At 30.9% G+C, this 11,919-nt stretch overlaps 2 protein-coding genes and 1 non-coding gene across 10 annotated transcripts; 2 read left to right on the forward strand and 1 right to left on the reverse strand.

Annotated features, from left to right (window-relative positions):
* The first annotated feature begins 1,390 nt into the window (after window positions 1-1,390).
* LOC114371931 lies at window positions 1,391-5,169 on the forward strand. 7 transcript variants are annotated; one of them, XR_003658086.1, is made up of 4 exons: window positions 3,055-3,151; window positions 3,660-3,803; window positions 4,266-4,465; window positions 4,692-5,169. XR_003658086.1 is itself a non-coding variant. In XM_028329269.1 (3 exons), exons 1-3 carry the CDS (start codon window positions 1,503-1,505, stop codon window positions 4,697-4,699), a joined length of 276 nt encoding a protein of 91 aa, XP_028185070.1. In that variant the 5' UTR covers window positions 1,391-1,502; the 3' UTR covers window positions 4,700-5,169. The 7 variants fall into 7 exon arrangements, 3 of the variants coding, with proteins under 3 accessions (XP_028185070.1, XP_028185080.1, XP_028185063.1); XR_003658085.1 differs by lacking the exon at window positions 3,055-3,151 and adding an exon at window positions 3,204-3,467; XR_003658087.1 differs by lacking the exon at window positions 3,055-3,151 and adding an exon at window positions 3,205-3,467 and having other exon boundaries at window positions 3,660-3,755.
* Window positions 4,998-5,070, reverse strand: TRNAR-CCU. Its single transcript has one exon. It is a non-coding gene; the product is annotated as a tRNA-Arg (tRNA).
* Window positions 5,170-8,510: 3,341 nt separating the features above from the next.
* Window positions 8,511-10,834, forward strand: LOC114398879 (transcription factor DIVARICATA-like). 2 transcript variants are annotated; one of them, XM_028360995.1, is made up of 4 exons: window positions 8,511-8,840; window positions 9,044-9,120; window positions 9,332-9,731; window positions 10,144-10,834. In XM_028360995.1, exons 2-4 carry the CDS (start codon window positions 9,087-9,089, stop codon window positions 10,646-10,648), a joined length of 939 nt encoding a protein of 312 aa, XP_028216796.1. In that variant the 5' UTR covers window positions 8,511-8,840; window positions 9,044-9,086; the 3' UTR covers window positions 10,649-10,834. The 2 variants fall into 2 exon arrangements, with proteins under 2 accessions (XP_028216796.1, XP_028216790.1); XM_028360989.1 differs by having other exon boundaries at window positions 8,512-9,120.
* The last annotated feature ends 1,085 nt before the right edge of the window (window positions 10,835-11,919 follow it).

Here is an 11,919-nt window from a genome sequence, read left to right on the forward strand (position 1 = left end):
AACTACTAGGCATGATGATGTGATACTCTAACTTGTTACATTATCATTTAACAAAAGAAGATTAACAACATATAATAAGTTGAAATAGAGAAATTTTTTTAGTAGGTATTTCACAAAAAAATAAATTTTTAGGTAGTAATCTGAATACGACATATTTTTCAGGTATGAAAAACTTATTTAAACCAGATATATTCAGTGTTTTGCGATTTATGATCAATGTACACATGTAACATGTGATGTCTTCTCTCACTCTTCCTTCATATATATCTCACAATTTGATCTTGGCTCTCTTTTAACTTTGTCTAGATATTAAATGTATGCATCTTAACTCTTAAATTTTATCTTTAATATTATCTTATTAATATAAACCAGTTGATTAAATATAATAAATTAATAAGTGAGTTATTGTAAATTTTAAATAGTATTTTTTTATTCCTACCAATAAAGAATATCTTATTAATTTAATCTATTTCTTATTTTGAATGGGTAGTTATCTTAAAAAAATAAATAGGATAAAGTTTCTTAAGTCTATATAAAAGTAAATTACATATATGTTTATCAATTTATTTTAATTAATTTTTAGTTTTTTATAAGTTTATAAATATTTGATCAAATAAAAGTGTTTGAAAAATAATTTTTTCTTACTGACTTATAAGATTTGCTTTTAAACATAACTTAAGTTTACGATTATCATTTTTATTTTTATTTTTAATAAAATAATAAAATTTATCATATCATTTTATCTGAAATTAAATTATTTATTTTGATAAAATCCTCCTTATTATTTGTTAACTGAAAATTTGTTTTTCAAGTTGACTTAATTAAGTTTTTTCATACCCGAAAATATAGACTATTTCAAGGTTATTATCTAAGAATTCATTTTTTGTCAGATAACTACTTGAAAATTTTTATGTTTCAACCTATCATCTATTCTTCGATGACGTGACAGACAGAGTGTCACGTCAAATCATTGACACGTCGTTGTCATGCCATTGAAGGTGATGGCGTGACAATGATGTGTCTGTGACAAGGCATGATGACGTGACACTTCGTTTGTTATGTCATCACTTAACGAAAGACGACTAACGGTAGTTAATAAAATGAAATTGAAAATTTTTTCAGGTACTTGCTTGAAAAAAGATGAATGTTAGATAGTAATTTGAAAACGACCTATATTCTAGGTAATAAAAACTTAATCAAGCCTATAATTTAAAGGCCAAATAACTTATATGATCATTTATCTTATTTTTTTTGTCCTTTATATTTTAGAAAGTTTATTTTGGTTCTTTTATTTTTTTTAAAAGGTTTACAATGATCGCTCCATTAGTTTGAAGTTAACAATATTTAAATATCTATCAACGACTAAAAGCCGCTACAAAACAAAAAAAATAAGGAGAAACACTCATGATAAATTAGTTTCATCATTCACAACCTAATATTCTTTTGGATCGAAAATCCCACAAGTCACATGTAAATCATAAATCATAATCAAATTTGAGTGAATGACATTGTGGATTGTTGGATTTGGTGATCCTATCGAAGGAGGTAAACTTGTTACCGTGTGTGACTCGAAGGACACTGCACATGGCAACGATGAAGGTGAAGGGGAAAATCACGTTCGTTCAAGTATGTAATGAGCAAAATCTATTACTCTCTCATTGCCTTTTGAGATTTATAGTGTAGAAGGATTCCAATTAGGAAAGGTTAAAGAGCAAAATGATGAGGAAAAATTTGATGCTAGAAGGAGAGGAAGTTGATGAGGATGGATTAGATGCCAAAAGTTTTAACCTTTGAAGAAAGATTAACGATTCTAAAGAGAGAAAGAGTTAGAATTGTTTGGGGATTAGGAGTTTTTTTTTTCTTCCATCTATGGTGGCTTTTAGCCAACAATATTTGAATATTATTAACAATATTAGCTTCAAATTAAGGAAAAAATCATCTTAAACTAATTTTAAAAGATAAAAAAAATCAAAATAATTTTTTAAAAAAATAAATGATCAAAATAAACCAAAAAAATAAGATAATAAATCAAATAAGTGATTTGGCCTAATTTATATGATCAAGATTAGTTATTTATCGCAGATTTTTGTTTATAAAAACAAATATTTACTTATACACATCATATGCAATAAATTCAACAGTGTTGTTTCCCACAATTCTTATTTTTATTATTTGAATTTATTTTATGCTTTTATTCCTAATCAGTCTTATTAAAAAAATAAAGCTAAGGTGACCCTTCCGAATTTGAAAATTTAAAAAGATTAGAACTAAAATGATTCTGCGAGGCAAATTCAAGGTGTTAGGTGTGAAGTAGACGTGAAGCCCAAAATTAACTTAACCCCGCCTTGTGAGATATTAAAGATAGGATAATTATCCTATTATATTATAACTTGTTGTTTGTTGTGGTAATAATGATGATTATTTTTTATTTATAGACAATCTGTTTAAAAAAATTTCAAATTCTAGTTAATATTAAAGATGTTAAAAATGATAGATTAAAAGAGATAACAAATAAAATTAAATCATTTTTTAAAAGAGTTAAATTAGACCATTAAGTTAAATTTAAAATTATAAGATGATAGGAGCATATTTGAATTTTAAAGATAAAATACTTAAAATTGGTCTTTGTTATATATTATTAAAACTTAAAAGTATAAGATGATATGCATCTGAGGAGAGTGAAGTTTATCTGAGAGAAAATTATAAATATATGAGGAAGAGTGAAAAGAGTGTAGAAATGAAAACACAAATAGATTTAAATGTTTATATATATAGGAGATGTTATACTAATTATTTTATATTATAATAATTTACAAGATTAGGATGCTATTAATATTTAACTTTTGCATTTCACTTTAACTAGTATACAAAGTTCGATATTACCTATGTTTTGATATGTTTCTCATGTTTTTGAAAAAAAAAAGTTAATTAAGTTTTTGAAAAGTATTGTTTCTAAAAAAAAAGTATTGGTGAATAAAAAAATGAATGACTAAAAATAGTCAATTTTTTTTATAAATATTAAAAATAAAAAATAAATTTTTTTAAAGGAACTAAAAATTTAATTAAATAAATACAACAGATTTAATCCCAGCTAGCAGATTAATCAGGAGGTCTTGCTGGTAAATTACTGTCATTCCAACCTTCTGCGCAGGTTATTCGAGTACCCCAGAACTCCTTTTTTTCTAGGATGAATTACTTTGTTTCTAGAATGAATTGGACCTTAGATTTTCATCTCAATAATAATAATAATAAACCTTTGATTTTCATTTCAACAACAATAATAATAGTTGGCATCTTTAAAGTGCTCAGAAGTACATATGGGAGGTCCAGTTGAAGTTATGAAATCATTGTACCACTACAAAGACAATTACATTTTGAAACCTCAATGTAAACTTTGTAGCAAAAAATACACAATGAGATATACTGGAGGAATGGTGCATAATACATGACTTTGTTCCTTTTTTTAGGTAAAATGGGATGTATATGGGGTATGGAGGGATGGAACCTTCCTACCTTGAAACCCATAACCCTTGGGAGTCATTAGGCTAAAAGGCCATTGGCAATTTATTCACTACTTTCTTATATATAATACCCTTGTTTGATATTGCTAAATTGATGTTCAGCATATCATGATATGCTTTATGTCTTCTCGTGTGCAGATTATTGTAAAAGAGAAGTGCATAAAGGGCATTCCCATCAGCCAAATCCAGGAGAGACTCCTTTAGGTCCTCCGTCTGTGCTAGACTGTGGACAAGGTCATCAGATTCAGATGTGCAGTAAACAAGCACTAAATTTTGTCCTTTGTATGTTGAGTTAGGATGACCATATAACATCATAGACATCGTGTAGTTTTTTAAATGACCACCCTGGTCGTCAATATAGTGATAAAATTGATCTTGAATTTGATGAAAGATCCTTGTATCATTACATATTACCCCAATTATAATTACAAGTATATAATAAAATGAGGTACGAAATTAATATAAAATTTTATAAATATGATTTATATAATATGAATTTTGTGGTAAAATTATTCAATAAAATCATCTAGGGTATACTTAGAATATCACAAAGTCTAGCAATTTAGGCATCAAATGGTGGCAACTTCCAAGACTGACATTGGAGTTATCAGTCCAGAAATGGAAGTAGCAGTAACTATTTTGTCTTTTTCCTTTGAACATGACAAGTTTTGCATTGAATCTCCCGATTAATTTGCGAGATAGATGCTGCGTTCATATAGTATAACAATAAGTATTTTGCTGCAGAAAGCTAGAGTTCGAGCTGTTATCATCAAGTTATGCTGCTATTTTTTGGGCTGATGACTACTATGGAGTTAAAAGAGTTGATGGTATCACCCTTCATATAAAAGTGCAAGTGATTAAAAGATGAAACAGTGAAGATCCTTCCAATTAATTAGAAATAAAGCTATACACCAAAACAGGATAGGATCATAGAATTAAACATGGTATGTATACATGTTCTGATATGATTCAGAGTAGTCATTGAGTCACCTTTTCTTAGGTTATATATTTACTTTCCTTCTCTTAGGTGAAGTACACATAGACTGAAATTTTTGGTTCTTACTCTAACATTGCTCTGTCAATTGTCATTCAGTACAAGTCTGCCTGAACTATGCATTATTGTGTTATAGTTAGAGATGATTTTAATTAATCTTAATTCATGTCTTGTAGGCTATTGAAGTGGGAAATGGTAAATGGCATGGTTCAGTTGGTGGCATAGTTTGTGCACCTATTGAGAAGGTTTGGACCTTGGTCTCTAAAACTAAAAGACTACCCGAATGGATGCCAATGGTAGAAAGATGCAGTTCCTTGGCTGATGACGATGAACCGGGCTATGTTAGGCTTGTCTTAGGTTTCATGTTTCCTCAACAAGATGGAGAAAGGTCATGGAACAAGGAGAGGTTGGTAGCTGTTGCTTGGATCCAACTCATCCAAGGGAAAGTAAGTAAATGAGCAGAAAAGACAAGAAAGAAAGGACGCGCCAGGTAGGGGTCGAACCTACGACCTTCTGCTTAGGAAACAGACGCTCTATCCACTGAGCTACAGGCGCAACTTTGATAATGCAAATAATCAGATAAATACTGAATAAATAATATACCAAGGATTGACTTTCACCATTTATATGAAAAGACTCTGCCAATTGCCATAATTCACTTTCATAATTTATATTTTTTTCTTCATAAAACGAGATATCTATTTCTCTAGAGGAAAAAACTATGAAACTAATCTTGTGAGAAGGAGAGTATCTAGACATGGCAAGAAAATCCGTACCCGTGGGTATCCGCCCGAATCCGTCATGACTTTGACGGGTAATACTTGAGTTGACCGGGTATGAGTTCGGATTTGGGTTTTCTCCGATAACCAAAAGTCGGGTACGGGTACGGATATGGGACTACTAGACCCATTCCGACTCTGAACCCGAACCCGCTCCGCCACTTAAAATCGTTAGGCATATAATTTTTATTACTAGTTAATTTTATTTTAAAATTTTTACATAATTTAATATTATTTTCTTAACTATTTATGTAGACACACATGTTATAATAAATTTATTGATATATAAGTAGTTAAAAATAAATGTTTAACAATCAATTTATTTTTTTCTAAAATCAAATTTTTAATATTTTTTTACAAAAAAAAATATTTTTCTAGATGGTGTGTGGAACAGGGTTAAGGGTACCCGATACTCGACGGGTACGGGAATGGGACAATAAACTCAAACCCGTCAGATATCGGGTACGGGTATGGAGATATGTTGAGGAGTCGGGATAAGGGATTGGAGAGGCAATACCCGTACCCGACCCACCCTATTGCCATGTCTAAGAGTATCAGTTAACTGGTAACTCATTATATAGTCAAAGATCAAATTTTTACCATATGCTTGAAGAGCTCAAATTACTAATTACTTGTGAATGTAACATCTAAAAAAGGAAATAATATTACAGTAGTCCTCATATAAGTATGGCGTTAAGAGGACGATATATTGTGGGCTAAGCCCTTTCGGCCCTGTCCCTAACCCCATGATCTGGGAGTTATGTAAATTGAAGGATTTTTTAAGTTCCCTTGTTAAGTGGGTCAAGTAAAAGGATGTTATTTGGGTATTCCTTTGCGCGCCTTTCAAATTGCTAATACACCCATCATAAGATGGACAATTCTAATATTACCCTTCTATATACGGATTGTCAATTACGGATTCACATTCTCTAAGCTCATTATGAATTTTTTTAATTTTTTTAAAAGTATATTTTATGAATTAATTTAAAATTAATGGTCCATGCAGAAATGGAGGGCACAAATCAATTCATGTTATTAATATAACACTCTAACCAACTGAGCTAATAAAACAATTATGTTATAAAATAATTAATGTTGCTATATATAACACTAAAAATTTTAATGTATATTTAATACACATATAAATTTACATAATTAATTTCGTGACGAATAATTTTGATTTAATAATTAATTTGTTTACATATATAAATTGTAAATAAAATCATATATTTAATAAAAAAATTATATATGTAAAAAATAAATTATTAACATAAATATACTAATGTATTTTTTGACCTTATTACAATTAATTTTGATCTAATAATGTATTTTTTTACATATATAAATTTTTATTAAACCTATGATTTTTATTTATAATCTATAAATGTAAAAAAATTAATTATTAGATCAAAATTAATTGTGACAAAATTTATCATGTGAATTTACATGTGTATTAAATATACATTGAAAATTTTAGTATTATATATAACGACATTAATTATTTTAACATAATTAATTTATTAGTTCAGTTGATTAAAGTGTCATGCTAATCACATAAAAGTCATAGGTTGGATTTCTACATGAGCCATTAATTTTAAATTAATTCGTAAAATATATTATTGAAAAAATTTAAAAAAATGGTAATGGCCTTAAAGGATTTGCAACTGGTGCGCAAAACAATGTCCATGGTATTTTTCTAGTATTTGGGGTATACTGCTAGGTTTGGGATTATTTTAACCACTCTACTTTACACACTTTGTGGGCCTTTAATAATTCTATATTTTAGAGGAGATAAGGCTGTAATTATAAATTAAAAGATATTATTAGTGAAAAAAAGAATTATAATCTTATTTGCTTTACCACCTTCATCTTAATGAAGGAAACATTACTTAATTGGGTGTGTGAGTAAAGAGGATAGGATTTCTTGATATATATGAATGGTAGGGATGGGGCAAGTTAGGTAAATAGATACCCGACTTTACTCTGTTTTGATGATAATTAAATTACAAAATTAAGTTTACATCTTTATACTAACAAAATGATTTGATTCTTAAATTTCATAATTTCTAACACTCTTAACATTAATTTTTTTATGTACTATTTAATCTAAAAATATATTCTATCTATATAGTTTACTAAAATAAATGTGGATTATGAAAATAAATAAAATCGGAGCGAGCTACCCGTACCCAATGTCCAATAAGAGCAATATTATGTATCGAATTTTTATCTAGTGCGGTGAGGAACCGGTTTAGGGATGGGTTTGAAGAGCCTTCCTCACTAGTCAGTAGTCACCGCTTTGCTGTCCTTATTAACTGAAATTCATTAAAATCCACTTCTCTGAAGTAAGGATGAATCAGTTAGTTGATGAAAAGATTAATAGTTGATATTTTAGCATTCGTATGATTCTCTGTAAAATAAACATTTATTATGTATGTGTATATAATATTAATGATCAGTTTTCTCATTAATGATTGGTATTACTTATTTTATCTTTAAAATTGAGTTGCTCACTTTAGAAGAAAAAAATAGACTTAACAAAGATATGAAAGAGAAAGAAATAATCATATTTACTAAGGTACCAAATAAATAAGGAAAAAAAATCTATGTACACCTCTTTTTTTTTTCGATACTACTATGTACACCTCTCTATACTAAGATAGAAATAAGCTATTAATATGATTAAAAAATTGATACGATAGAAGAGAGAAATAGAAAGAATTGATAATTATTAATTAGGTATTTAATTTAAATGTCTATAAATCAACACTCAAGAAATAATGGAGCATTAGAAGTTACAAACTAGATAGAGTTGTAAATATGCATGCCATTTGTAATATTGAATAAAAACCAGTAACAAGTTGTTCACGATTTTCTCTATAAATATTTGAAAATAGGAAATAAAATGGTAATTTTTTAATTAATTATAAAAAAAGAAATAAAAATTAAAAAATATTTTTACAAATGAAACATATTCCAACTTCTCATTTTTATTTTGCGTCTTCATTGCTCTGTTAAGAAGAAAAAAGAAGCACAATACACCCTATTAGATTAAGGTTAATTTGATACTTGCACGACATTGTAAATAAACTAAATATCAGGAGGGGAATTATACTTTCCCCTGAAAAAGTTTGTATATTTACTATTTTTACCTTTATCTTTATTTAAACCTCTTTGAATACCGTGATTAAGAACGAAACTTTGTCGTTAGTAGGCTAATGGCTACTTGCAATTGTGACACTCTAATCCCAACCTTGTTACCTTAACAAAAGTGTGACACTCCAATCCCAACCTTTTATTACCTTAACACAACCACCTCTCACCTCAAATACTTCCCATTCTCTCTTTTGAAATCACTACACAACACCAAGAAATCCAAATCTAATTCCTTATCTCGTTTGATATCCTGATTCCTACTCTCTTAGTTTCCACTCTATTGTATGGATGCATGTGATGAACTGATGATATATGCATTTGCTTTTATAGTTTGCTTGGCCACCAAGTAACGACAAAGAGAAACAGTTTCTAACTTTTTCTTGGCTGGTTGTAAATAATCTCTCTTTTCTCTATTGGATCATAGCTTTCTGCACCCTCTTCCTCTTAGGTTCCCATATTTTTCTCTCTTGTCGTGGACCTCAACTTTGTAGGCTCGCCTTAGAAAAAACCTTCTTTTCTTTTTGGTGGGGGTGAGAGTTGCTATCTTATTCCTGGTTTCATCAACAAGACACTAACATCTTTGTTGTTTTTAGTTTCAGAATTCCTTATACTCACACACCAAAATTCTGGTACACCATGATTTTTCCAAGATTTTGTACGAATCTAAAAGGTATGGCTTTTATAGATTCTCAAGTTTATCTTGATCACACAGGTAAAAGATTCTGAAAATCTGTGCACCTTGTGAATCAAAGCTCTATAATTTCTTCCTTTCCGTGTATCTCTTCTGTGTTTTTTGTGAGCAGCCTTTTCTAGTTCCTCTCCATTTCCATCTCTTTAGGAACTTAATTCAACTAAGATTTTTTGTGTGCTTGTGGCTTGAGGTATGGAATTGGAAACCCTCTACACCCCTTGTTATATGCCAAACTCAAATTGGTTTGTGCAAGAGAGCCTCAGCACAGAGTGGACTAGAGAAGATAACAAGAAGTTTGAAAGTGCCCTTGCTATATATGACAAGGACACCCCAGATAGATGGTTCAAGGTGGCCGCTATGATCCCTGGGAAGACTGTGTTTGATGTGATCAAGCAATATAGGGAACTGGAAGAAGATGTGAGTGAAATCGAAGCAGGGCATGTTCCGATTCCCGGCTACCTTGCATCTTCTTTCACCTTTGAGCTGGTTGACAACCACAACTATGATGGATGCAGAAGAAGGCTTGCACCTGTCAGAGGCTCTGATCAAGAGAGAAAGAAAGGAGTCCCATGGACTGAAGAGGAACACAGGTGAGTTTCACCAATTTAGAATATCTAATACTAATAGTTTCTCTAGAGACTTGACCTTTTGCTCCCTTCTGTAGTTGCTGCAAGATATTGGTATTGAAATTCTGCTAATCAAACATGACTATATTGCTCCCTACCAATCAATTAGTCTTGAATCAAATATTAAATCATTTTTCATATCATTTACCTTGAATTTCAATGTTTTTATCCGTGATCCAATTGACTTCTATACTAGCTATTTTATCTATCTAGCAAAGTATCTATACTGTAATTTGATCAGTGAGTTTTTCATTTTTTAAAATAACTTACAATTTGAACTGTTGGCATGACCAAAATAGCTGCCATGTTAAACATAACTTTGAGTTGGTTTGTGTGTTTCCTATATACACTTGATGACTTTGGTTTTAAATTACAGACGTTTTCTGATGGGACTTTTGAAGTATGGTAAAGGAGATTGGAGAAATATCTCTCGCAATTTTGTGGTCACAAAGACTCCAACCCAAGTTGCTAGCCATGCACAAAAGTACTACATAAGGCAAAAGGTTTCTGGAGGCAAAGATAAAAGGAGACCTAGCATCCATGATATAACCACTGTTAATCTTACAGAAACTTCTGCATCAGACAAGAACAAGCCTCCTGTGATTGCACCACAGCAGAAGCTGAATAGCATGTCAAAAGTACAGCTGGACTGGACTAGTAGCCACTACAATGATGGATCACTCATGGTTTTCAACCCAAATAGTGATGACTTGTTTGTGTCATCTTCATCTGATGTCACTTCCATGGCCCTGAAAATGCAAGGGCAAGATCTCTATGAATGTGCCTTACGTGAGGCTTATGCCAAGGTAAAAGTTCCAGGTTTCAGCATGGCTCCTAGAGACTTCAATAATGAAGCTGTTTTTGGTATTCATGCACTGTAATTCCAACCCTGATGATGTTAAAGAAAAAATTATAGATCATTGTTCTGTAGGATTAATGTAGATGACCTGAAGCTAGCAAGCTACTTCGTTCATCATTAGTGAACATCCTAAAAGAAAACTAGACTAATGTTTCAATCCTTAAAAACTGAATTTGGAATGGACTTCTTTTAAAGTTTTCCTCTTTTATCTTTTTAGTCACAGTGATCTTGTCTATTTCTTTGGAGACCCAAGCAGAATCATATGATGTACCATTCAGGCATGCTATTTCTCAAAAGCAACATGACAGACGTCACTAATAATTGAACTCTATTATCACACGTATATTACTATGGGTTCAAATATCATAAGCTCTCATCCTTATCCAACAAGCTAAAAATTGAACCGCATAATAATAGGATTGTCCAGCCCTCAATATTTGAGGCCACCCTCAATTTTGATGGTTTTCTAATACTAGCCACAGGGTAGGCCCAAAAAATAAGACATAGTACCCTCTAGCCAAAATGGGCGTATTAGATATTGCAAACCTAACACTCCTCGTGCCTTTGAAAATGAAATAGTAATTAATAACCACTGCACAAAAACTTGAAGAGCAAGTTCATTTGATGATGTGTCTGACTCACTTAAGCACTTGCATTGAAATTTTGGGCAGCATAGTAACATATTAAGCCTTTTGTGTCTTTGAGAATGAGATAGCTATTAATCATTTGCTTTGTGAGAGCAACATGGCCAAGCTGACCATCTTTTATTAGCATCACACTTTACTGATAGAATCCGAGTTTGCATTCCACTTAGCTAGAATCCCATGCTTCATTGGTTCAGAATATAGGCAGATTCACGTAAGCATGCGCCAATGTGGTTCACACTATCACAGTGAGCTTTTATTAATTTTGATTCTCATCCAATCATGTTCTTCCTTTTCTTTGATATTTCTGTTCCCGCCAATCTACTTTTCGGTGGTGGCAACACTGTTGAGTTAGCCTGGTTCCTTCTTTTGCTGGTCTCTTCAAGCATCATGCTTTATTTCGATTCTTTGCTTTGCTTGAGAACCCCATAGCATATTCTAGTCCTATGCATTATGCACATAATTTTGTTCATACTAAAACTATTTAGGAATAAAGCAACCTACCTTGGATTATATATATTTTTTCTAGCATATTATTGATATCAAAGGATTTATTAATTTCATCGGTGATTAATCTTCGTTCAAGATTTTTGGTGGTGAGACTTTACTTAGATTGAGTCCAGTGTCACAACAACTTGTTTGCCCAACC

The sequence above is a fragment of the Glycine soja genome, chromosome 2, assembly GCF_004193775.1.
Source record: "Glycine soja cultivar W05 chromosome 2, ASM419377v2, whole genome shotgun sequence".
In the NCBI taxonomy this organism is placed as follows: Eukaryota; Viridiplantae; Streptophyta; class Magnoliopsida; order Fabales; family Fabaceae; genus Glycine; species Glycine soja.

What these genes read in the sequence shown, in the direction of transcription:
- LOC114371931 (XM_028329262.1), top strand. Translation starts at nt 1,585, where the DNA reads ATGGCAACGATGAAGGTGAAGGGGAAAATCACGTTCGTTCAA. An exon ending in GGAAAATCACGTTCGTTCAA is followed by an intron (nt 1,627 to 4,691) that starts GTATGTAATGAG and finishes CATGTCTTGTAG; the next exon opens with GCTATTGAAGTGGGAAATGG.
- LOC114398879 (XM_028360995.1), top strand. Translation starts at nt 9,087, where the DNA reads ATGATTTTTCCAAGATTTTGTACGAATCTAAAAG. An exon ending in ATTTTGTACGAATCTAAAAG is followed by an intron (nt 9,121 to 9,331) that starts GTATGGCTTTTA and finishes TTGTGGCTTGAG; the next exon opens with GTATGGAATTGGAAACCCTC. An exon ending in TGGACTGAAGAGGAACACAG is followed by an intron (nt 9,732 to 10,143) that starts GTGAGTTTCACC and finishes TTTAAATTACAG; the next exon opens with ACGTTTTCTGATGGGACTTT.